Below are 27,777 nucleotides of genomic sequence, written 5' to 3'. Positions count from 1 at the left end.
TGTTGCTTGGTAAAGAAATTCCATAAAGTTTTCTTCACCAGTTAGGCTTGAACAATTTCTGAAGGATGTATGCAGTTTATGTTGCTTTTTATTACTTTCACTTGTTGCTGAAATTTGTACTTTCTCTGCTTTGGCTTTTCTGTTCAGTGTTTATTATTGTCTCCTGCAGTGTCTGCGGCTTCTTTCTTCAGCTGGTAATGTAAGCAAAAAGCTCTTCTCTCATGAAGAGTACAGCTCCTTCTGAGCCTGCAGACACAGTGTTGTGTTCATTTGGGTGCCTCCTGCTCCTAGTTATCAGGAAAGACTGGAAGAATTCAGGTATCACTGAGAAAGAAATGTATATGCTGCCTTTAAGATGTTAAACAAAGAAGCTTACAATAGAATGTATCAACAGTGTATGAAACTCATAGTGAACAATTTTTGGTTAACTGCCTCTGCAATTTTAATTCAAATCATCTTGTGCCCCAATGGAGAAAACCAGCAGTAATGAACATTAAGGGACTGGCAGAACTGCATAATGTAGTCCTTTTCCTTTTCATGGGATAAGCAGTGTGCACCCAGCAGCTGAATGTGCAAATGAGAGGTTCATTATGTTATTATCCAGATGACATCAAAAATAACCTGAGAAGAAAAGATCTTTTTTCTACTGAAATGGGTATAGAATCACATTTTTCTTCAAAACTAATAAAGAATATTCATATCATTTTTTTCTTCACCATGTATAATTCTAGGAGAAAATGAAGAATCACAACAAAAAAACTCTTTGGCTACAACAGTTTTCTTGGTATAGCTGCACATTGATTTAAACTGTTATTATATATGCACAGTGGAACCTGCTTACGGTGAAATTCTTTTGATGTGTAGCAAAATGAGGGGCACTAATTGTTTCAGTGCTCCACAATGGCTAAACTGTTATTTCTGTTATTTCCGTTAAGAAAAGCCTTTGTTATCATGAATTTGCTCTGTGGGAAATGGTCTCCATGTAAAAGAATGTTTAAGGCTACAGCCTTAAAAAATTAGTTTACGGTTTATGAAAGCTTGCCGGTAAGGAAAACATAAGTCTGTATTTGTGCACGCAAAGTTTGGAGAAGAGTCAATGGTCTCATCTGACAGTGAGTTGCTACCTCTGAAATACAGCAGAAAAAGGAGGATATTCACTTCAGTAGTTGTTGAACACACACAGACTGATCCATCTATAGCTTAGACAGTAACCTGTCATATTACATGTCATCTTTTGCAAATCACTTCACTTTTCTGTGCCTCTGTTTCTTTACTACCTTTTTGTATCTGAACTATTTTGACTAGAAGCTTTTCAGGATTGTATCTTATGATGGCTTTGTGCCTATCTTAATGTCAACAATGTAATTAACAGTGAATAAAGACAGTATCTCTCCCATGGAAGTCTTTCTAACGCTTTGTTATGTCTCAGCTCTAATCTGAAATAATCATCTGAGGAATAACAAACTGTCTCAGTATCCCAGTTCTATGTGTCAGGCTGCTTTAAAAAAAGTACAAACTAAAGATAGTGTTTTTTTCATCTTTTTTTCATACTGTAGGAGTCTGAAGAGATACAGAAAATGGCTGTTCAGGCTCCATCAGAAGCTACAGGCTTGATGCAAGAATCATTGGGCAGAATTCTATAGCCTTTATTACGAAAATATCCGGAATATAAAATCATAATGGTTCCTGCCAACCTATGAATCATTTACCTACACTTGTTATAAATATTAATACACTACTGCAACTTTCAACTCTCAGTTGAATTGCACTGACTCAGAACATTTTCCAGACAGCTTCCAGTAGCCTAAGAAACTTCCTTTTCCCAGCAACCCCCCCAGAGAAGGCTTGTAGTGCTAAGCACTGTTGTCTTCTTCTGTGGATGAATTTTCCCTTGGGTGCTGCCATTCTAGGAATACAGGAAGAGTGCAAATTGCAGCCTCTACATTTACATTGATGAATAATATGCTATTGGCTTCCGTGTCTTTGGCAACTAGCCACAGCTGCTTTTTATATAAAATGAATGTAAAAAACCCTAACCTTTGCTGTTCTCCAAATGTTTATTTAACAGGTAGAGATGAAGAACTTTACCTACTTAAAATTTCGGGAGAAAATCGATTCTATGTGGAATTATTATTAGCTCTTTATTTCAGAGCTTGAAAAATAGCTCCTTTGGTTGCACTAATCAACTACCACTTTTCTCTTTTTTTTAATACAATATTTATTCTTTGTCTTTGACAAAAGCAGTCATGAAGTGCTTGACATACAATATGATAAAAGCAAAAGAACATCCATCTTCATATCCCTTCTTTAAGCTATGAATAATGGAATAATAACAAAATGGAACTCACTCATGAGGCTGTGGTCAAGTAACAGAGCCTAAAGTTGGGAAATTTGCCTTAATGCATCATGTCTAAAGTTCTTTGTATGGCCTCCCTCATAGCCATTCTGAGTATCAGACACATGTAAGTCAACATGGTAGCCCCGAATATGTCTTAAGACCATTTCTGCGCTAGGCTATACTACTGAGCAGGAGCAGCTCCTAGACTAGGTTCAAGGCTTGGTGTATTACATGTACTCATAGTTTGCATTCAGGTGCAGGCTTGAAACTCTGTGATGAACCTCTTCGCAACTCCAAGATAGATACTAAAAATATGTCCCATATTTAGAGCACTGAAGGATGCACTTATGTGTATATGCCACAGTAACCTATGCAGCTTTCTTCTCTGTATTGCAATGTACTGCAATGATGCTGACAGATGAATGTTAGCCTTGGCATCCTTCTTAGAAGGTCCCTTAAATAACCTGCTTTTTAAACAGATGGGATTTCTAGGCAGTTTGAATTAGTCAGGATTCAATGACTAGACTGCTATAATACTTGTGATCCACATTTGATTCAAGTTATGGACAGCAGAATGAGTCTATTCTCATTTTGAAAATCTACTTAGCGATAAAAAGTGTTCTTTGCATGTAAAGATCAATACCATTTACTGTTTCAAAGAAAAAAAAGTTATAAACACAAAATATAAGGCTCTGAAGACTGATGCCTTTTTAAGTAATAAGCAAAATGATTTTTTTTCTTAAATGGGAGAGAAGGCTTGGCCACATTTTGTCATATGGTGGAGATGCACTCCAACTCCCTCTTCACATTATATGAAGCCTGTTGGACTTCTGCCCTAGCCTCTCATGATGTGACTTTGGGAATGGGAAAGTTTCCAAGGATATTGCTTAAGAGCATAAACAGAGTAAATAATTTCTTGTTCCAGATGGAAATTTGAGACAAATAGCACCCCAGAGATTTTTGTCAGGGCTATGGAAGAATCCCTGTAATTGGAACTGTTTTGGCTAAACCAAGTTGCTGTAATGTGATACTTCTAATGTGTCCTGGAAATGTGATTCTTCAACAAGTCTGTAAAGCTGCAGAAAGTCATTAGTTTCACTTAGCCATCTTTTGACTAGAGAATCAAAAGCACAATGGAAGACGAGCCATCTTCCAACACAGGACCTGATTCAGTTCCCATTACAATTTGTAGAATATTTTCCTAAGTTTAATGTAAGTGGAATGAGGAACTTACAGCAAAATGAGAGTATTTATCAATTACATTTTGTTAGGGGAAATCATTTTCTATTGTGACTGAATCTATACCATACTCTGGCTTCAACAGATACTGAAGTTGCTCAGTAATCAAGCTCCAGCTTGATTTCCTACTAAGGAAAGTCATTGAATTTGCTCTTGACTGAAACTAGGGCATGCCAAGGACAGAAACTGTCACGCTCGCGCCGCAGTATGAGGTGGCGGACAGGCTGCTTGCAGGGGTTGGGGGTCCTTCCTGGTATCATAAAGAAGTGGTTTGATTTTGCTACTTGCTTTCTACGTGAAAGAATGACCATACTTACAAATTAATCAGAGAGGAACACAGGATCCTATATTTATATCAATTTATGTTTCTTCTAACCCAATAACCAGATTTGAATTCATGTTTTCCATCTACTCAAAGCAAAGATATAAGTCTCGGCAACCCCCTAAGAATATTTTATACATATATTGAAAAGATGTCTCCTTTCAGAAGTTTTTATTAGCTGCTGGAAATATCTTTGCTTTCACTGAGTAAAGTTAAGATCCCTTCACTTTATCTAGCTGGCAATTTAAAAACAGAATTATTTATGACTACGTGCCTATTTTCCTCAATGGAACTCAAAACCTTGAAGCATGAGAACAATAACATTCTTTTCTGGGGTAATAAGATTTCTCTGCAACATAAACTTGAGAAATAGAAAAGTATGATATTTGCACTAAATATCTTAACTATATTTTATTTTCTCTACACAGAGAAACTTATTTATCTCTACAAAACAACTTAGCTTCATTTAGTGGCTTCATTGCACGGCAGTATTTCTGTCATTTTCTGCTTTATTATTTCTGGATTTCTTTTACAGTTACTTCAGTGTATGTATATCACTAATGTATTTTACATTATTTACCTATTTAGAGACTAGAGTTTCTCTTGAACAAATGCATTTAAAATCATCTTACCTGTATTGGAAAGCATGGATTTTGATTTTCACATGTCATCTGGCACTCTACTCCAGTTAGAAAGGTAATTCTACTTGTGCTCTGAGGTGTGAATGCAATGTCATGATCGATGTATTGTCCCCAGACCATAATAATATCAGAATATAAGTTGTCTTCAGTAACAGCCTCATTGGACGCATGAATAATTTTTCTTGTCACGTCACGAACCTGGGAAAAAAGAACTAATTTACCTTGAGTGCCAAGTAGCATTTACCTCTCACAAAATGATAAAGCACTAAAAAGCAGGGGGAGCTATCTTTCTTTTCCTTGGAATACTTTATGTTGTGGAATACTTTAATGGTTTACTTAAAAAAGACCCTAACCCTCTGACAGGCTGATATTTCTGTTCAGAAGGTGAGGTATTGGTGCCATGAGCAGATTCAAAGATGTTTCAGCTGAGTTTTTCTATGTATTTGCCAAATGAGCATCATATCTTTGATCTGTTTTTTTTCCACAGAATTTTGAAAACCATGTGTTTCTTTTAGACTGTCTAAGTTTTCTTTCTATTTATTCTGTTTTCTACTCATTTAACAAATGGACTCAGTTTGCAGGGCAACCTGAAGTCAGTGGAGATGCACAGAGGCTCCACACTGTTCCGTGCATAAATGGATCAGCTTATTCAGTCCGAGAGGAGACAGGCTAGGTTGCAAATAAATAGTAGCTGAAGCTCTACTTCATTTTCCCAGGCAGAGAAAAGCTAGAACATATTTCAGGAGCCCTTCTCTGAACACAGAGATGTGGATGAGGGGCAGCATGTGGAGACATCTACACCAAATGGCCAACCTACACTAACAACCAACCAAAACCATCAGAGCAAAATCAGCCGTCAGTGCGTGTCGACAAGAGTATCGTTGCCATTCACGGATTCCTCTTTCATGCTGCAAAATTCCCCCATACACAGCAGCTGCCTTAGAAGCCGAGCTGCTGAAAGGGCAGCACGTATTCTGAAGTGGAGTCGTAGAGGCTATCATAACTAGAAGAGATGTGTAATGAAAATATAAAGCAAGAGCAGTTAAATAGACTTGGCCAGGAGACCACACGGGACTGTTTAGTAGCATCAGGCTTTATACTGAAATAGAGGAGACATGTGGCACCACGGAGCTCATCAGAAATACAGATCCTTATATCAGTGTTTGAATAGCTTTGGTAATCACAAAACACAACATTTCTTCTTGCAATTAGTAATATTTTCTTGTCACTGTTAATTTGCACAGCTATGCTGTGTTATAATACTGCTATATATAATCCTCACACTTATCATTTACCTTCATGTTATTTGCATGATGCCATTTAAAAGAAATAGGTGGATAGCTAAAAGTACAAAAAAATCTAATTTTGCAAATGAGAAAAACCAGCTAATAGAATTCCTGGCACTGGTTTTATCCTACTTTAAAATATAGCAGAGAAGTTTGCTGATGTTATGCAACAAATACGATCAGACTGTGTGCTATGAGATAAGTTTTGGTTTAGTGTGTTTCACTTCACTAGCACATATCATAATACATCTGGAAATAGGCAGTTTGTGCCATCTACTGTAAAGTAATTCAGGTAAATGTCAGATTTTAAACATTAAGCACTATATTGTGTAGCTTAGAGACAATGGTATTTAATCAGTAACAGGAGTTAAAACATTAACAGCAAATTCTTTCTCGTCCTTACTAAATATATGATGGTTAAAATAACAAGACTTTGTGAATCTATTAAAAGTTATGTTGCAAAACAGTGACAACAAACCAGAAATAGCAAAACCAGCCCATTTCACATTGCACATGGGGAATTTTTTTCCCAGTTCCCTAGGTAAATGTTTTTGTTCAAACTTCCCCTTACAGCAGTGTTGCTATTTTATAATTAAATGAGCCTCTAAAATGCACAAATATTACAGTGCCTTCTTAGCTCAGTAACTTGGGTTATCTAAAAAATGAAATTATGATTTGATAATAATACTTGTTCAGCTGCGGTATGCTAACCTAGGATACAATGCTATACATCTACACACACGCATACATACACGCACGTGCATGCACTTCTATCTGCTTAGTATTTATTCAGGCAACGTTCACAATGAGATGTTCTTCCCCAGAATAAAGGCACCATTATAAAAACATAGGATCATAAAGAAATCACTGAAAAGTCTGAGTTGGAAGGGATCTCTGGAGATCATCTGGTCCAACCTTCTGTTGAAAATATTGCCTTAGATCAGGTTATTCAGAGCCCCTGTCAAAGTGAGTGTTGAATATTTCCAAAGAAGGATATTCTACCAGTTGTCTGGGCAACCTATTCTAATTTTTCTCACAGTAAAAAAAAAAAAACTTATATGCAGGCAGTATTTCCTCTAACTTGTGGCCATTGCCTCTTGCCCTGTCAATGATCACCTTTGCGAAGACAGTACTTCCGTCTTTCCTGTAGTGACCTTTTAGGTACTGGGAGACTCTGACTAGATCTCCCCCACTCCCTGCAATGCAGGCATCTTTTTTTTTTTTTTTTTTTTTTTTTTTTTTTTTTTTTCTCTAGGCTGAGCAATCACTACCCTTGATCTATTGGCTATCCTGTCACTGGTGCAGGGCATACTGCTGGCTCATGCTCAGTCTGCTCTCCATCAAGGTCCTTTTCAATAAAGCTGCTCCCCAGGCTGTCAGTCCCCTGTCTGAACTGCTGCTTGGAGTTACTCCATCCCATGTGCAGCAGATCTATCAGTATTTGGCTGATTAACCTATACTTAAGCAAAACTAATGGCTCCTTAACTGAATTAGACAATTTCTTTTGCAGATCGATATACTAACTTAAATGCACATGTATGGTGGCAAATATGATTGCAGCCGAGTGTAAATGTTTTGTGTGACCTTGTGGTGCTGTGTCTCACCAGGGGCAGCTGGACTCCATTGTATAGGACATTGGGGTTCCATCCGCGGGGCTGGCCCAGTCCGTCTTCATAGGATGGTGGGAGCCATCGAGCCAAAGCCGTGTTGGATGCTCCCCACCTAGGGTGTTCTCTGGAAAAACAAAGAAAATTGGAAAGGAAAAAAAAAACTCCATAAAATTCTGAAGGGAAAATAATTAGCAGTCAGATGACAATTTTCCCTCATAATAAGATAAGTTTGTTTTTGAAAAGACAAATACTGGTCATCAGGCCAATGTCAAAATGAAGTCAAAATGAAGGTAAAGAGTTAAATTGCTAAATTACTATCTGACTTATGTTTCTAATGCAGTCTAGTTACCTTTGGATGTCTTTGAAACACCAACATAATGATTCCTAACAGAGTCGTCCTCCCTTGGAAAATTGGATATATAACTCAGGTCTCTTATTGGCATTTTTTAAGATGTTTTTATTTAGAATGATAGGAAATCAAGACTTAAGGAAATATATATAATGGAACCCTAGGAGGAAGGTGAAGAAAGTTTAAAAGAAAAATGGATGTTAATCATACAGAAGTAATGATTTAACAAGCTCTGTGAAGAAAGGACTGAGGGAAGCAGAACGCTGGTTGACGTCACTGAAGTCAGTGGCATTGCTCCCTCTGGTTACATCTATACCAATAAATTGATATGGTTTTTGGATGGCTTATGCACAAGCCACAGTAGTGGCATGCAGGTAACTATGCTGTGAAATTGTTAACACTAACCCTGGTGTATTTTTGGCTCAGGCCAGCTAGCATTCCTTTGAATAATGTCTGAGTGGGCATATCTTGGGATTAGTGCATGCCAGTTTGCCAGATTGCACCCGTTTGGTCTGCAAGAGGGTAGGCAAGTACACTCTTCCAAAGAGGGTTTAACCATATGGATAAGAGTCAGGTCATACCACTTAATTGGAGAGCCAGGGGACGGTCCTCACTCCAAATTATTTATTGGCATAGCCACTGGGCTTGACCCAACTAATTTTCCTTCTGTTGTGAACATTTCTAATGCTTTTTTTCCTAATAAGAGAACATATTTTTTGATGTGGCCTGTTAAATATATTTCATAATTGCTAAATATACATTATATTAAAAAGAATAAATAAAATTTTAGCAAGGCACCTGGTTGACCAATATTGTAAAGTGAGATGTAAAGTGGGACATAAAGAACTAGAAAAGTGCCAGACAGTCAGCAGAACACATACATTGATGTGTTTATGGGGACACTAAAGAGGGACTCATTATTTTATTAATACTCCATTGATCTCCATCACACTGAAGAGGCTCAATTTGCAAAGCTATATGGTACAGTAATACACTTAATTATCCACGATAATTCACTCTTGAAGGTTGAAGTATGCCTGAATAAAGCATTCAAATTAGTTGCAGTTGATTTGTCTTTATTGAAATTGCGTAAAATACTGCACATAGTGTAGTGCTATTTCACTCAATTAAAAATAATGAAATGTTAATTTAACTGCTTAACCAGTGATTTTTCTCCTGATTGCTTTTATATTTTAGTAGCTCACTAGAATGTTACTGTAGTAGAACCCTTCTCAGACGCCTTTTTATTATTACATAAAACATGCTAATGTCTTGGACTCTTCCATGAATTAAAAAAAGGTTTTCATCCAGAGCAGTTGAAATAATGATTTCCATGCCCTTATGAAGTAGCCAAATATGATTACTATACATTCTGTTTATGGGAACTGGGACTTTATGTTCACTCATGAAATACTGGAATTACATAGCTGAGATTTTGTTTTGGCTCTCTTAAGAGGAACCTGAAGTTTTAAGATGCAGTTTACTATCTGGATTTATGTCTTTTAATATTCTGCCCAGGTTCAGGATCTACTGTTAGAAAAAAAAAAAAAAAAAAAAAAAAAAAGATGAATGAATGTGATATGATAATTAAACAATTGGAGTCTATCATATTTTATATTGCTCTGAGCTGTCACAGATATAACTTTTGGTAAGCGTTGAAAACTTCTGAAACTTGCTACTAAACTAGTGAAGTAGTCACTCTAAATACCCAAATTCCTTCTTATAATCAATGTATTCTGTCAGGAGGCCATTCTGTCCCCAAGGAGAGCCACATTCAAACCCTTACTGCCTTGGATCTTAGGCTTTCAGACCAGGTATCACGTCCTGGTCTGGTGGCACAGCAATGAAACAGAAATGCTGCAGGTGAAATTTCTCCTATGTTATCTCAGCTGCCTTAATGTTAGGTGTAAAATCTAATCTAGCTGTCTAAGATCCTGCCTATCAAACCAGAGACAAAGATAATTCCTAAGTGCTATCCTATCATCCCATCCTATGTCTCATTATTAGTAACAGCCAAAATGGTAAGCTTGCGGTAGATGTCTAACTAGTTTAGAAAGCTAATCTTAAGTGGGGTTAATTGCGCTGTAAGATCCTTGTCCTTTAGCACCTGTAATTCCTTTATCTTCAAACCCTTCTCATTGCACTGAGCACTAAAAACACACAGATCAATGCCATTTAGTTGAGATAAAAATGAAGAAAAATAGCTATTTGGACATGCCTTATCTCCCAGCTCTCTTCATTAAAAAATAATGTTGCAAATATATTTTGCTTATTATCCACATACATCCCTTCAGGCAGAAAGAAAAGTAAAATGTGTTGATATATGTTTCTAGTAAATCTGAATAATGATACTGCTGGGAATGCCTGATGTAATGTTGATATTCTCCACAGAAGAGTAAGTATATGTTATTCTTTTATGCCTTTGTTCTAAGAATATCACACTAAAACAAAGTAATCTCAGTGCTACTGAATAAATACCTTGTAATCTAGCTGATTTGTCCCAAATAAGTGAACTAATTAAGCAAAGTATCAGTAAAAAAATTCTGGAAATGCAAGGAAAAAGTACAGACTGGTACTTTGTTTAATGTTAGAAGTATTTGAAGCTCATTTACATAGTAGAATATGTTGTTTGTATATAATGGAACTTTCCAGCTGATATATTTCAGTAAAGCTTGAGGAATTTCAAAGGGCTCACAAAGATTTTAACTAAGTAAAGATCTGTCTTGCTAGTTTCAAAGTCTGTATTTTTGACTTTTTGCTGCCTTTGGCCTTCCGTAGATGTCTAGTGCAAAAAGGCTAAAGTACCACCAAATCTGAATGACAACATTAAGCATTGATTTGGTGTAAGCATAGAACCATACAAAGTAAAGTACAGTGATTAAAGACATATCAGATTCAATGGATCATATTTATCCTACTCAGTTTTAGGAACCAGGCTGAAACTCCTGTATACATCCTAGTAGTACTGTAATCACCGAAGAGAAAAAGATGTTTTCACTTGCCTACTGCAGAGTCTATTTCTCTCCATCTCTGTAGAGAAAGACTACAGCAGCCAAGCCTGTAAATTAAGAGCCTCAGCCTATGAACCTAAATTCAGCTGCATGAATCTTGGCCAATGTGTTCAAGTCCTGATGGAGCTGTCAATTGCAAGTATAATATTAGCTGCTCCTTCGGATTCTAGACAACTCTGCAAGTGCATAGCAGAATTTATGGATACTCACACAGTTAGATTTGTGTCACTGACGCATATCTGGTTGTATGGTTGTGCCCTTTCAACACAGAGTTTATCCTGCATGTTTCTTCCAGATCACTTATGATGTAGCAGAACCGACCATTCTCATAAAAACAGACTGAGTGACTAATAAAACTGCAGACTTTTACCACTGTTCAGTTGCTGTGTTGCACAGTACCTTAATCTGGGTGATGCTAAAGGCCCTCCGTTCACAACTCTTCCCTTTCATTTTTAACAATGTCATCTGCCTTTCACTTTGTGGCTTTATGCCTATGCATCTGGAGGCTGCTAATTATAAGTATCTTTTTCCCTTGTATTTGAAGGTGCTCTTGTCCTCACAGTCTTGCTCCAGAGGATTCTGAAGATATGACTACATCTGTTACGTTGGGTTTTGCAGGAAGCAATTGTCAACGATGTATGAACAGCTTTTTGCTTCCCCTTGCCCTCTGTTTTTTCACCTCTTGCTTTATAGTTTTTTATTTTATGATCTTATATTAGGGAGAGAGTAGATAACAATAGTAAATAATAGTAAATAATAGTCATTTAGATAGCTAATAAGCAATAAATTATGCACATGCATAAAGTTTATCAGACCTTTAGTACTTCCACATCACACCTAATCAAAGCATGCTCCAATCAGAGCTATTAGCTTAATGAGTGAGACCAACTAGTAGAGAGACTGAACAGATCTTTAGGGTAAACTATACAGTTTCTTTAAAAAACATATTTTGGAGAAGCACCTGCAGCACTGGAGAAGACACTCAGAAAAGGGTGCTCATCTAGGGAGACCTGTACTGAGCTTCATCTTAGCTAACCACTGGGGAGTTTTCTCTTTCTCTTTTCTCTGTTTTTCTGTTTTTTCCTTTTCTTTTCCTTTCCACGTAAGATAACCTTTAACATTAAGAGTTAATGTATTCTATCATCTGTGGAACCTGTAAATAAGTATTTTCATATGTAAGCCTTCTCATTATCTTTTATTCAACAATGGTTTGTTTGAAACTGGTGAAAATCTCTAAAAAATCATCTCAGTTCCCAAAACATGCATAAAATCAACCATTTTTCATTGCAAATGCAGATCAAAGTTGTGAGCCTTTTTGTTTGTTGGGGGATTTTTTTTTTCCTGGCATTTACACTTATTCTTCTGGGATCAACATTCTGAAGTTGTTCTTTAATAGTCTGTCTGCTCCAGAATGAAACCTGCATCTTTTCTGGCTGAGTAGGACTTTGGAAACCTATTCTTATCCTCTACATCTGGAAGTCAAATGAGGCTACAGAATGCGGCAGGAGACTGTAGCAATTAAGTACCCACGGAGATCAAATTAAATAATTGGTAATGTTAATAAACACCACTAAACGCATCCGAGTTATGAGATGTTCCAACTTTTATCAGCAGGCAAACTGTGAAGCTACAAGTAAATCACAGCTGTGACTTTTTTAATGGTCTCATCAATAAACAAACAAATACTTGTTTAGCTACTCTAAAATTTAGGAGTCCTACTGATTTCACTTTTCCTTTGTAGGTCACCTGAGACAGTTGGTATTTCTATACTCTGCTCATGGTTCAAAGGAAGGTTTATACAGATCTTTTTATGTTTATTCAAATTATTCAGAGGTGTTTTGGCTCCAATCAAACAAGGCTATAACATACAGACATTTGAGCATAACTTTGCTATATATAAAAAAATAACCCAGTATTTTCATATGCATGCTTGCTAAACAGCAAGGCTGTGAGAAAATTTGAAACAGAGTGTGCTTGATTTTCTTATTTCCCTCATTAAGAAATTATACTTTCCCATTCAATATTATTTTACACAATTTAATGAAAAATGAACACTGGATTAGAAATCAGTCTGTCTAAATTACATAGAAAAAAAACATTTACTGAATCAGTCCTCCCTAAATTTATGTTACAGAATCTTACAAATCTTAGAGACCTTCAAAGAATCTATTCACCAGAGTTAGGATACCAAAATTTAGAGGGAGGTACTCCTTCTATGGAAGCTTTCAGTGGCATCAACATCTCTCATCACTAAATACAAAAGGAACATAAGCCATCTGTTCTGGATTATTGTTTGAATAGATGTGTACAACGTAGGCAAAAATGAGGTGTCTAAATTAGCTGATTGGGGTCACAGACCCATATTTTCCAGAAAAAAAGTAAACATAAGTTTTAAGTAAAAAAAAGAAAGAAAGAAAAAGGAAAAAAATAGAAAGAGGGGAGGGGTGGGATTTTCTAGGACACAATTCTTATCTTACATACCTGTTATTGCAGGCACCAGTGATGAGTCTATATTTATTAGCTAAGCAATTATTTGGACATTTTGGTGGCAACATATAAGGCAGACATCCAGAAATGTTAGCAATTGTAGTGAGCAGATCAGCTGATAAAAGATCTGAAAGGAAAAAAAAAAGCAAGCAACTTGCTCTTGTTACAGATGTTATTGTTAGAGGTATTGTTACAACAGGTATGGCAGAAAAGACGGTACTATCAGCTGCAGCTAGGGCAAGCCCCCTCTGGTTCCTAGAGAAAAGCACTAACAGAGAAATGCTGCAGGCAGTAGGCTTAGGGACCTAGAGGAAATATAAGATGAAAAGGAAGAGCTGATATTATTATTACCTCAAGAGTAGATAATGAGAAGGAAGCTGTTAAATTGTGTTCGGGACCAGAGGTCAATCTGCTCCCCTTTCACCAGTATGCAAATGGTGGTAAGGCTCTGTGCTTACAGCAGAAGTGTGACAAATGCTACTCAGGAACACAAGGGTGGGAAACATGGCACCGTGAAGATGCAGGAGGTGCAAGAAAGGATAGTGGGCTGTATAATAAAATGTGATGTGGGAAAGGCATAGAATTATTAACCGGAATTTGCAGGATGGGGAAGAACACCAGTGTGTTAGTCACGTCTCTCATATGATCACAGACAGATCTTCCAGTGAGCGTTCTTCAGGTGAGGGACAAATTCACATTATTTAAGAACTCTGGAGATCTGGCATCTTCTCACACACGCACATGTATGTAAACATATGACTGGCAGGTTGGAAATAGAGAGGCACATGAAAGGGAAGCAGCAAACTAATTACACTGAACTCACTCAAACTGACTGTAACCATGATGTACTAAAAGAGAAAAGCAGAGTTAGCCCTAACTTGCCCCTCTCTCTTCATGGCCTACTGCAGGTCATCCAGTCCCACCACTTATCACTGCCAATGGGTCTTACCCCTTGGTAGGTCTCTGAACTAAGATGATTTGGTCCATTATTCAAGCCAAAAAAGTAAGCCAGGATAAAAAAAAAAATCAAGAGTTAAATCAGCTTCAGAAACATTCTGCTGAACTATACCCTGTGCAAGGTTGGGGTGAGAAAGGAGGGGGATGAGCTGTTGGGCTGGTTCATGTTTTATGTACCGGGTACCTAGGCTAGTTTTGTGGATGTAAATGTGTTTCCATGTTTCCTCAGGTTGAAAATCATGGTCAGACCTCTGTTCCCAAATAATCTGTATCATCTAAGTGTTAACTTGCATGTTTTCTATAAAATCAGTTTAGTCATTCTTTACTTCATGTAAAGCTACTCCTTGTCATGATATATACAGTGTGTATTCATCTTCCATGAAAATTTTCTCAGTTTTGTTAATTAACAATAATTTCATGTGTTTGTTCTGTGATTTAGGAGTTCAAGTTCTTTGAAATTGCACTAGCACAAAATCATTGTATCTGTGTGTGTTTAAAACCATGTGTGTGTGTGCACACGCATGTGTGTGTATATGAGTTATAGTAATTATTAGATGTCTCATTAGTTTAGCATGCCAAAAGTTTCCTCAAGGGAAAACAAAAGGAGATAATTGTAGACTTTTATGTTTTCCTACAGTAGTCTAAAAATTCCAGCTCTTGAAAGAAGGTTGTCATGTTTTAATACTAAGACAGAGAATATAAATTATAATTCTCTGATTCACACCTTAGAGATGGAATTAAATTATGAAAAAAAATCAATGTCTTTCTGAATTTTTGAGCCTTCCAAACACCAGAAACACTTGTTAAACTCATTACATAGTAACATAGTAACAGTAACAACAATTTTACTTAGACAATGATACTTCACTGAACTTTATAAAGTATCTCTGTCTACCTCCAGGATTAAAAAAAAAAAAAACAAAAAAAAAAAAAAAAAAAAAAGAAACAGAAATAAAAGAAATAAAGGGATAAAGGGGAAATAATGTATAACAGTAATGCACTATTAAAAATAGTTTTGGAAATAAGAATGTATTTCTTGAAAGATAGGTATAAATAAGACCATCTATGTCCAGAGGAAATGTATTTCAAGATGCCAGTGCCATAAAGTAAATGATAGATATTGTACTATATTATCTACAGGCTCTAAGCCTCACAAGCACTAAAACCAAAGTGCTGGGGAAGAGAGATACTTCACTGTAAATGAGAGGCTTGCAACACGGCAGATACGCGAGCTGATTTATAGACAGTAGAAGTATATGTTGATGAGTTCAGAGGACGCCCGCAGCTCAGCGCTGCTCTGCTCAGCAGCTCTGCAAATCTGCATTCCAGGGAAGTAACAAGTTACAAAGGTGAGGTGCTTTAAGAACAAAACAGAGGCATTTTGGCCCCAGGGTGTGGACATGAAACCTACTCCTGCCTAAGGTAAAATAAAATAAAAATGAAGCTAACCCAGCTTTAATCTAGAAGGCAACATTCAAGCAATCAACAAGGGGTTTTGCCAGAGTCAATGTACTATATTTACCCGTTGGATGCAATGAACGCTTGCGCTTCCGGCAGACTTTTTGTTTCAGCACTTGAATTGACATTTCCATTCGTTCAGCTGCTTGGGAAATATCTTGACTCTCTTGTTCTGGAGATTTTGAGAAAGCCAGCAGCAAAGCAGGAGTTGTTATTCCCCTTCCTTGTATATTTCTATAACTGACATTAAAAAAAAAAAAGAAAAAAAAAGCCACATCTGATTTAACTGAGATTAAAAAAAAGCTACCTCTGCATTTAAGTATAACCTTTTAAATATATTGATTGGTATTTGTCTATGCTGGGTATATTCAGAGTAAATTCTGATAAGAGGACACTCTAGGAAAGCAGAGAGGAAGATCACTTAGTGATCTTATTTTGTAGGCAAGTGGAAAATCCTGAAAATAAAGGAAGGGTGCCCTTCAGGTTCCCTGCTAACATGCACAACAGGCTGTGAAAAGCAAATGGGAAGAAACAGAAAGTGTTAGTGGACAGAGCCTGCAGCACAAACTAACTGAAAAGATCTTGTGCAGTATTGTCACAATATACGAATTCCACTATGGCAACATCTAAATGAGTATTTTTTGCTTTTACTTGGTATCTTTAAAATCAAGGACTACTTCTGTCAAAGATGGATTCATCACTTGCCTTAGCCACCTAACAGTCAAATAGCTGGCTTGCAGTTGTCTGGATGCCATCTGCAGTTGACGTACAGAGACATGACTCTGAAGTTAGGTAGAAACAACCTCTTCTTGGAGACTGCCCGAGCACTTGACCTACGACAGGCTAGCTGTATATGGACCTTCAGCAACCAGTTTAGTAGGGCTTCATTAACCTTAAGTTACATGGCCTGGTCTTACCTCTAACTCTTTCAACAACTAAGGTTTGTTGAGATGATTTCTTTTCCACTTAAACATAAGAAAAATCTTTTTAACTGTGAGGGTGGTTGAGCATTAGAACAGGTTGCTCAAAGAGGTTGTGGAGTCTCTATCCTTGGAGACAGTTAAAACTCCATTAGATACAGTCTTCGGCACCTGCTGTAGCTGACGCTGCACTGACACAGCAACGCTGGGCCAGATGATCTTCAGAGGTTCCTCTAACTTCAGCCATTCTGTGATTTGCTATGTAGCAAAGCACCAACTTATTGGTGATTACACTGAGGTGAATGCACTATATCATTATCATTTCACTATGTCCTGCCTCCTAAGCTTTCGGCACATGCAATCTATTTTAAACTTTTGGCCCAGATCCCTGAACACGTTAAAGGAGAAATTACAGAGGAGCAGTGTTAAAACATGAATGTGATCAGCCCATCAGAGAGAACTTCCCCTTTAGCTGGAGGTACCAGCTCCCATACTGATTCCTACAGCCTAGAAACAGAACAAAACAAAAAACTCCAGCCTCTTCTACTTGCAAACATGTCATAGGTTGTAGATGTCCCTAGGGGCTTCTTTCCTACGCAGATCTTTTTAGATATGAGAGTTTCATGAACACGTTGTGCTGTCCTGTTCATTTAGGTTCATTTAAGCCACAAGACAAGTTTAAAATGGAAATAGCATTTTGTTTTGGGCAAAACAAACAGTTAAGTACCTGTTTGCAAAATACGGGTATGCTTACATAAATAAAAAGCATAAAGTAAGAGAATATGACTACAAGGCTTTTTAGATCCATTTTTTTTTCCTGTAATTGATCCGAAAAAGTCTTGGTGTATGCAGTTATTCTTTACACAAAAACAGTTCCATTCTTTTGATTAGCAAAGCTTAACAATTCTCATTTGTGTGAAAGAGAGCTCTCTTGCTCTTCAGTGCTGTGTTTTTCAGGTTTTCCATAGACAATTAGGAATTTGGACAGGAATCTGGAGTACTAACACTCCTAAACTGTGTCCAAGTATCTAAGAAAAGAAAGATGCTAAAATTAAATGCAAGAACTCAGGTTTGATATTTTAAATCTACATGATGATAATATCAATCATACATGATTTTTAAACAACATGTTCATATGCATGTTCAAATATGTCTATAGAAATGGGTTAAAGAGGACATCTGTACAAATTAAATAGAAGTTTAGTTAAGAAAAAAACAAAACAAAATATAATGCAAGCACAAAGTCTATTCCCTTCTGTCTAATCTTACAAATATTGTAACACTGGTTATTGCTTGCCACTTTCTCCTGCCTCATAATTCAGTGTATGCCCTATAGTCCCTTGCAGTCATTGAAGCTGAGTTCTGATGCTGGAAGGGGATGCTGGTGGCCTGTGCAAATTACAAATTGTCTTGATATTTTGCAGCTCAGAAGCACCCAGGAAACTAATAGAATGACCTGCAATAGTACTGTTATTAGAAAGAGGACATTAGGTATGAAGTGTCTTCAGCACTTGTTTAATATTTTGAAGTCCTAGGATGGACCACGGTGTTTGGACAGAAGGTTCTGTGTGGTTGCCAGATGCTCAATTACTGAATCTCATTATAGAGAAAACAAAACAAAGTTAAACCTAAAATAAATTCTCTAGAGTTTGAGCCACATGTTCTTTTTCAGCTTCAGCTATTTTGAATCTCAGAGATTATTTTCTGCCTTAAATTAAATTAAATTAATATATATACAGAATGCATTATTTAGAGATTTCTGATCCGAATTAATATCCAAAATACTTTTCATGCCTCAGGAAATCTCTCAAAACAGTAATATTCTGAAGAACATAAAGTGAAAATCATTTTATCTTTCCTATTATGTGTATGTACATGAACATTCTGCATTAAGACCAAAGTGGCAGTGAGTAACTCATATTGCTCAGTGACTTTCTACAACTGTAATTACTTATTTGGAGTATAGAAAATGATTTTGCACTTCCCTACAAATATGGATGTGTACATGTAGGCTATTTTGTAGATGATCCCTTCTGCAGATGGTCTTTTTGAGCTAGTATAGATAGGGGCCAACAGCAGAAGAAAGGATAGTGGCAGGTTTTATAATTTTTTTTAATGTGAAACAAACTAGTTCATTTATAGTAAATATTAAATAAAAATAATTTTATGTGAATGAAGTTTGTGAGAAATCTCTTGAGCTAAATCTTGAATCTTTTTAGGGATGTTAACTATACTTTTTAAGCAGTTAAAATATATACTACTCTCAAATAAAATAAATCAGTTAAAATATACTGATAAATTTCAATAATCTCCACAGAGTATTTGTAGTAGAATTGTACTTAACTTCAATCACTCAGTACTTAGGGAAAGGTGAAAGAAGTGTCCTAAAATGTAAGTGTTATCTGAAACTTGCTCAATCCAAATATCTGAGCTTGGGGGAAGCAGTCCTATGTGACCTACCAACATGATTTGCACCTAACTTTCAGGTGGTCAGTTCAGCAGTTCTTTTGAATCAATTGCTAAGTTCTAACACAAGAAATATATGATCATTTGCAGCTGCACAAAGTGGATATAAGAGATATCACTCCACAAAGGTTACTGATTCTGAAGTTATTTTTAGTTTCTTTTACGCCTTACAACCCAGAAAAGGGCACACTCAGCAGAAGACAAACAAATATACATTGGGAACCAGGAGCCTTCAAAACAGGTCTGAGATTCTCTATTTAAAGCTAATAAAAATTCCATAAATTGTGTTGCTCACCATTTTGGTTAAATTTACAGGAAATAGAGCTTCCTCTTGCAATCCACCTGCCACAATTTAAATGTATATTATAATGCACATGCTGGTAACATATTTGCATATTTGCATTTGCAATAACATATTTGCATATGCCACTGGGTAAGTATCATGATCTCACAGGTGAGCTATGGCTCTGAGGCCCATATCCAAACTGCCTTGGTATTGCTCCTACATACCTAATACAAATTGATGTCATTGTGTTTCATCTACACTGTATTAACACTATTATGGCTGTTTGTATTATAATGACAAACACGAGCACTTTATCTTAAAAAAACTAACAAACCCAGTAGCTAATTGGTATAGCAGGCAGGTGTGAGCAAACAGTCATGAGAAGCACTGTGCAAAGGTAAGACAGTCATGGTGACCACAGAAACTATATGAAATACATTGGGAGCTATGTTAAAATCTGGGAAGCGTTTTCTAAGAAGCTGCATTTTCCTTGAAGATTATTATATTTAGAAAAAAGGGGGGTCTAGTATTTTGCCATTCATTGTTCCAGCAATAAAAAAAAAGAGAAATCAAGAATAAAAATGATGATATCAAACAGATGAGGTAAAGAAACATACTTGTCTATTTTAACTACCGTTCAAGTTCAGACTGAGGTCTCAGGTGAAATCCAGTTATGTTCACTCAGACAGTCTGCAGTTCAGACACCTAGATCATGAATGCAGCAAACATACGTTTGGATTACCATAAATGGAATAATTAAGAGTTTCCCAGCTCTAAACTGAAAAAGAAATTGCCTTTTCATCTCAGAATCACCTTTTCATTCTCAAAGACAGCACTGAGCTCATCTGTATTGCACTGTGGCTTCCTTCAACTATCTGTGAGCCAAAATGAAATTAATCTGAGTTTCCACAGTATTGTGATCTCCATAACTTCCAGAAATTCAAATATTCAGTCGGACGCATTCCTTTCTTGATTTTTAGCCTTTACATTGACCAAACTTTAATTCAAGTATACATTTTTTTTTGTTACAAAGGAAAAGTCTTAGTATCTTTAAACAGATGTGAAAATGCAAAAGTATTTAACTTAAGGATTTAAGAACATTCTCTCCTCAATATAATATAAGACTAAACATTAGCCCATGTGATGAGTCCCTGACAGTTCAGTACTCTGTAAATGACCAAGGACTAGTGTCTAAGAGGTAAATGCAGAACACGTTTACCAGCATATACTAAAAGAGTAAAAAGTCTCAGTAACATCCTTGAAACTCACTGCTGCACTTAACTGGACCACAATGAATTGATTTACATAAGAGCGCACAACAGAAATACAATTTTCACCTCCACTGATGATCCACTGATGATTTTCAAATTGTCAATCCAAATATTTCATGCCAACTAGCCTATGAGCAAGTAATATTCTGCGGAGAGTCAAATTCCCACTGCAGGCTCTCACGGCTCTCACTGCACAGAGGAGCATGCACTTCAGTGGGGGTATTCATGCACGTGTTTGAATGCTGTGATGAAAATGCAAGCCTTTTTTCGCTTGCAGGATTAAACCCAAGCTGCAAAAGACATAAATACTTCTCTAATTGTCTTTACTAGTAATGTTATGTCTCTGAAAGACCCAAAGGTTAACAACAATTTCTGTCAGACCAAATACTTAATCTGGCAGTTTTAAATTGCTATCTAATTTTCAACTACTACTGTTAAAAAAAGGAGAAGGAAGAGGAAAGGAGAAGAGAAGGAGAGACTGGTCAAGGGAGAGGAGAAAAGGTGGGGAGAGAGAGGAGAAAAAGTACTATTTGCTTTTTCCACAATAGCTATTACTGCAAGAGCTTTTTAAGAGATCTCAATAAAAGGCTTGTTGAATAATGCCACTCTTCAGAGCCAATTTATCCACATACACAGCATCTTGAAAGAAGTTCTAACAGTCAGGCAATTTATCTGGGGTAAGCAAGTGGTCTTAGTTTTACTCCTAATAAAATTGCAGTGATCATCTCAGTAACACCTGGCATTTATCATCTTTAAGATATTGGACAAATATTGACCAAATAACTGCCATAATATCCTGTGAGGGAGTTAAATATTAGTACCTTCAGTTTGTACATGAGGCAGCTGAGATACTGAAAGGCTGAGATCTACATTTTTAAATGTGACTTTCTCAGGACTGTCACCATAGTGCCTGCACTACAAAATTAAAGTGACCTCGGTTTCTAACCACCAGGCAGCTGCAGCTCTGCCACGTTTTGTCCTCGCAGGGAGCTGCAGTCATCTCTCCTGCAGCTCTGAGCTGTAACTCCATTTAAAACACAGAGACAAATCCTAGTTTCATAACACCTTTAGGAAACCCTGACTAAGAGGGTAATGAATGCACCCAGTAAAAGTTAGCTGATGTGCTCTGAATATAGGATAAAAAACAATTATTGACTGACAGAAATGTGGTCAGAGTCAAACACCAAATAGCAAAACTTTTTAAACTTGATTCCACACACTTTCATCACTCATGGAAAGGCATCACTGCCTTCTCTCATAGCATAACTCAAGCACAAAGGATCTTCTCCTAAGCTGTTTATTATCTACAGTTCAAGATAAATGATTCATTTCCTTTCCCTAATCCCCTCATTACATCTATTTGATTTGAGAAGAAGCAGTGTGAAATTCACTTCAATAATTCTTTTCAAGGCATTAGGATTTTGACACAAATGTCATAGGAGTTGTTCACATACTGCTCTGCACTGAAGATGTATAATCAATATTTAGTGCTCAAAAATACATAACTTTTGTAAAATTGTAAACTTACGAGCCACATGTTCATAGAATCTGATGTCTTCCTGATATTAGAAAACCATTCCTCTTTGTCATCATATTTCTTATTTTTCTCACATTTTAAAACAACATCTCAAGTGGTAATAATGCACCAGGTTAAATTGGTTCAGATCAAAGAAAGAAATTCGATATCAAACTTGTCTATTTTGAAAGCTTTTTGTTGACTAGATCATTTACTTTTTTTTTTTTTTTACCTTTTCAGTGTATATTGTACAGCATAATCCACCAGATTAGAGCCCTTTTGCACAGCCTCAATAATGCAGTTATCTTCAGTTTCTTCTCCGCAGGAAATCAAACAAACAAACAAAAAAATGGATACATTATTTGATAACATGCTCAAATATTTATATTCATAAAATCTCCAAGATTGGAATATTAAGGTATTTATAATTTTTCCCCCATTAAACTGATCTCCCTATTTAACATTTCTGAAATTAATGTTCTAGTGTTTGACCTTTAGGAAAGATAAAGTAGTAAGATAAAAATAAATCAATTCTTCCATAATTCTGTAAGGCATTAAAAGTTAGGTTTTCCTCACTTTTCTTCCAGTATAAGTCTAGCTATGCTTATGTTATGCAGTACCATACCTAATAAGTCCAGGTGAAAAGTGCTGTGCCATGTTATGTGATTATGTTTCTTTCAGACCTTATTTAGTACCTCATATCCAATGCAACTGCATCATCTGATGTACTGGTGTTTATCAGTGCTAGGGACATTTTATACACATACACACACACACACACACACACACACATGCAGACATACATATATGTGTTTCGGACTCTACTCCCTAGGTTTCACGTGCATTTTACATTAAACTGTTCCTGGACTGAAAACAAAACAAAACAAAACCACAACCTTCCTCTTAGCTTTGAGTCAGACTTCTATAAAATGAGGTGATTTCAAAAAAAGTCTGGAAAACATTCTCATCCTGACAGTAGAGCCTATTTCTGAGCTATGAGAGGTGTAAAATCAACTGCCTCAGCTTGAGGATGGACCAGATGCCCAAGTCTACCACTATTTCTAAATTTCCAGGTGTCTGTGGGAACTTACAGAGCATGGACTTGCCTACTTCGCCCACAGTGGAGCTCCATGTGTAAGCAAAGTGCCCAGCCCCAGGGACAAATAATTGTGACTGTGTGTGGCTAATGGAAATTGGACACTTAAGGAATTTTCACATCCACCAGATAAACACTCAGTCACCAGGTTTCTTGATTTGAGATGTCTGCAATGAATCTGTGAGGATCTGATCATTGCAGATGGGCTTTAAAAACCCAACTTCTAAGAACTGGTTCAATTTAAGCAAACTAGATTCTACACAAGGGCCTACATTTTAGGTGTCACAGAGTACGACAAGTTTATCCAGGCTGCCGTGGTGCTCAGCACCACCATGGGCCCCTGCTGCGGTGCCAGTTCCAGGTTGTCTGCACTGCCCGTGAGGGTCCTGACATTTGGCATCTGCTCCTATGCGAGCCAGCTCCATCACCCAGGCAGAAAACTCAGGGAAAAGGTAAACTTTGGCCCAAATCTGAGCCCCCCCCCACAGGTAATGTGAGCTGGCTTGAATGACATGATGAGTTCAAGTCCGTATTCAGGCATAGGTAGAAACTTTTAAGGTCTTCCTGGATCTGGCACAAGTGGTCATGCATGAAAGCCATTTTCCTCCTATTTCCTATCCATATTTGATGGGAAGCGATACTCAAACCTCATAACGGCATATTAGCCGTACTGATTTATTCCTCCAGTCTAGTTTATATTAAACAAATCAGTGGCACTTATATTTAAAATCGAATGGTTTAATTTCCATCTGTATTTCCTGAGATTGTCCCAGTTTGCCAGTCGACAGGGCAGGGAGATGCACCTAGCATTCTGCTGGCAAATATCTATTCATTAATTCTCCATTCAAAAATGAATAAATGGAAAATTTTCCTTTTGCACTAGGGATTTTATTTTAAATAAGAATAAAATAATTTCTGTTAGAATTCTAGAGTTTCTTTTTTTTCTTTTTCTTTTTTTTTTTTTTTTTTTTTTTTCCCCCGGAACCCATGTTAAAAGGACCTAAAGCCTATCAGGTTTTGCCAGCTAATAAATTACTACTATTGTTGCAGTTAGTCATATAAAATATAATTTTCCCCTCAGTTCAGGAGATCTTCCTCAGATTTTAAATTACAAAAACTAATTTCAAATGCAGTTGATGAAGACTTGGAGAAATATTGCTTTCTCACTATAGTATTTGTTTAATGCACAGAAACTCGAAATATATTGCGACCTTTTAATTAGAGGTTCCTAATGACTTATGATTGATGTTTCAAATATACTATAATTAATTTTATAGCCTTATATATCACTGAATATATTTTTTCTCAGAAAATAAATCATAAGTAGTAATAACTTGCTAACAATCAATGGCTGATCATTTATATACAGTATAATTTTACATATAATGTTTTAACTGTAGTCTGTGTTGTGCTATTTCTGTGATTTTTTTTTTTTTTTTTTTTGAAGGAAAGGGGAAATAATAAGTGTGATGAGGGAATAATCTTTCCTAGGCAAGATTCTCCCTCAGTCTATCAAAGATCTTCTCAGCATCTAAATACAGTAGATCTTTCCCTCTTTCCACTATATTTGATAAAAACTTACACTATTCATTTAATGTTATCATTCACATTTCTACTACATTTAAAACTGTGTATAAAGAGAAGAAAGACTGCTCCTCATTTCTTAGCAATAGTCTCTGAAAAAGTTTTTGAGTGCATATTCAAAAGCAAGATTGCTCTTTATAAGCTGTACAACAACCTGCTCTTTTAAAATTTTAATGATGTAGGATTTTTAATTACTTTTATGGGTTTATCTCTGAGAAATATATTGTGCTCAAAGCATTACTGATTATGGGATATTGATTTATACTCTGATCTAAATCAAAAGATCCATGTGCTATACTTGAATTTCCCTGGCTTTTTTGTTTTTTTTTTTACTGAGAATTATGATTTTGGTACTTATGTAGTATTTTCAGAAATGTAGTCTTATTACAAAAATGCTGTAATAAAAGTTATTTTGTATTGTTCCAATTAGGCCAATAGACACTTACTGTAAATAAGAACTATATCTAGTGTATATGTTCCATTTTCATAGTCTATATAATTTTATATGTATATAAATTTATGAATATATTTATTAATTAACTGAAATACAGTATTACCTCATTTTATTCCAATCCAAACAATTCATACAAAAGCACCAAATAGAGAATCAGCTGTGGAAAACAGTTCTGATCTCCTGTTTCATAGTGATAGTCAGGAAAAGATTTCCTATCTGAAATAATAGCTTGGGGGTTAGTTCTTTTATTGTTTTTTTAATCTTGGATCTCATTTTATATTATTTGTGATTATACACTAACTTCAAGTGAAACATTCCAAGAATTTTCTCCTCTTACTCATATCTAAAGCTATGTAATCAATCAAGGGGATGTAAAAACAGAAAAATCCTGGTTCTTCCTTATCTCTTCCCTAGTTTATTTTAATTTCAGTTTCTGCAGAGATCTTTTCTTAGGATCTTTGTTCAGTCTAGGATCTGCTGTATTTCTAGTCTAGTAGATCTCATTGATTTTGATTTAGTAGATGTAAACCCAATAGCCCAGACGGCTTCTGCTGCCTAAACCCAGGCAGTACTGCAAGCTGTGATGCTCTGAAATCGTCCCCACAGCCACAGCGGGCTGGGAGGCAACGGGCCCACGGAGACGTGCAGCCTTTGGGGCCAAGAGCGGGAGGCGGCGTGGGGGCCCTGCGGCACCCGGCTCAAGCCCGGGAGCACTACATACGACGATTGCCATCCCAGGAAAGAAATCAAATGATATTTGTAAACACTACCTCTGACACGTGGATGTCGTTAAAGAGTAAAAACACTCCTAGTCAAAGAATATATAATTAGGAGATGTTAAACATATGTAGTTTTCCTTTCTGAAGTTACGAAGCTTCATTTTCAATGGAAAACACCCATGGAATAATTCTCACGGAAGTCAGTTTATTTTGCACAAAAAAAGAAATTAAGCTAAACTTCCAGTGCTAACTTGTCTGCAACTCCATTGCAGTCCACATTCAACTTAAGAATAAAAGCTGGAAAAAAAAATAATATGTATTTTATCTGCTACTTACCAAGGAGGATATCTTTGTCTATCTGAAGGAAAGAAAAAAACACAGCTGTAAAGGCTATAGCTGCTGAAATTCCCAGAATAATGAGCACTCTCATCTGCAATAAAGAAAATATAATTGTTGGCAAAATAGATTTCTTGTCCTGCACACAATAAAGAATAAACAATTTCCAGCACATGGTAAATTTGACTTTTAGTCACATATTCTAATATGTTTTTGAAATTCAAAGCACTAATTTGTACAAAATAATTTTATCTCTTTCTTTTTCCTGTCTTATTATTTTTTCCATTTTCAGAAACTTCCAGTATCAGGAGATACAGTACTATTATAGCATACTATGTTCTGAAAATATTAGCAACACTTAACCCATATATTAAAATTCAGCAATAGCTTACTATCTGTTTTGAACTTCCCTGTGCAGTAACATGATCAAACCCATTTATAGTCCGAACTGTGTATTACTGTGGTATCACAGAATGTGCCCACATGGCAATGACAACTACATTTGCCATTTCATTGAGTCATTTTTTAGTGGCTATTACAGCAAAGCAAATATGCTTAAACTAGCCAAGAGGTAACATTTTTCAAAGGCACTATGCTGACCCGAGTTTGAAAGATTTAAAACATTTTAAGCTCTGTATTTTATCAATGTAAAAAATCAACAAACCAATTAAAATTCAGGGAAGCAAAATTGCCCAGAAAACTGAATGTTGAAAACAACCTTTCCTTTTACATTTTACAGCATGATGGATTTTATCTAGAAAATGGCAATCAAAAGTTTCACAATCTGACCTTTTTTCTGCTGAGAAGATTATCTTCCGCAGGTCTGTACTTTACCGACGGCAGTAACTCTTCTGAAATACGAAAGTGAAGTACTTTCGAGGGGCCCAGCCTGCAGTGCCAGCTTTGCGCACTGGTACTCACTCAAAAGTGCAAATGATTTCAAAATTTTTTTGGCATCAGGATGTTCACAACGCAGAAAGTGACGTAAATGCTTGGTTTGTTTCTTTTTTTTTTGTCCTGCTAATGAACCGAGAGTTACCTGTGTAGTCATTTTGATATTTCTGACATCAGAATTTTTTTAAGGGTATGCAAAGAGAAGTATTCAGCTAGAGAAAAAAATATTGCTATATTATGTACTAAAGTACATTCTGGCTGCTATTTTCATTAATTCTCTTTGCCAATACATTTGATCACCAAATGGGCAACTTTGTATCATATTTTATTTGTTCTAGCATTAGAGCTTTACCAAAATGACCTATAAAGTCTGTGGATGAATTGCAAGTTACTCACTAATTTCTTTGCAGCACTTCTTGTTTTATTGTGTTTTCTTCTCTTGTATACTTTAATTTCTGAGCACATTTTTTTTTATTTAGTTTTTTACCATTATTGATTCTTTTGAAACCAATATTTTGACTTAAAGGATCTAAGTGG

The 27,777-nt window shown here is 36.3% G+C and overlaps 1 protein-coding gene across 1 annotated transcript in view; it reads right to left on the bottom strand.

Moving 5' to 3' along the window:
• The window catches only part of TPO (thyroid peroxidase), a 47,215-nt gene extending 20,058 nt beyond the window's left edge, over positions 1-27,157 (bottom strand). The window contains exons 1-7 of the mRNA XM_062571136.1: positions 27,136-27,157; positions 26,347-26,440; positions 22,390-22,474; positions 15,763-15,932; positions 13,278-13,410; positions 7,431-7,560; positions 4,532-4,738 (exon numbers count right to left, since the gene is read on the bottom strand). Of these exons, the coding sequence (XP_062427120.1) occupies positions 4,532-4,738; positions 7,431-7,560; positions 13,278-13,410; positions 15,763-15,932; positions 22,390-22,474; positions 26,347-26,440 (819 nt within the window). The 5' untranslated portion in view covers positions 27,136-27,157. The remainder of the gene's footprint in view (positions 1-4,531; positions 4,739-7,430; positions 7,561-13,277; positions 13,411-15,762; positions 15,933-22,389; positions 22,475-26,346; positions 26,441-27,135) is intronic.
• Between the last annotated feature and the right edge of the window lie 620 nt (positions 27,158-27,777).

The sequence above is a fragment of the Rhea pennata genome, chromosome 3 (genome assembly GCF_028389875.1).
Source record: "Rhea pennata isolate bPtePen1 chromosome 3, bPtePen1.pri, whole genome shotgun sequence".
Classification (NCBI taxonomy): Eukaryota; Metazoa; Chordata; class Aves; order Rheiformes; family Rheidae; genus Rhea; species Rhea pennata.
This window is presented reverse-complemented; position numbering and strand designations above follow the sequence as displayed.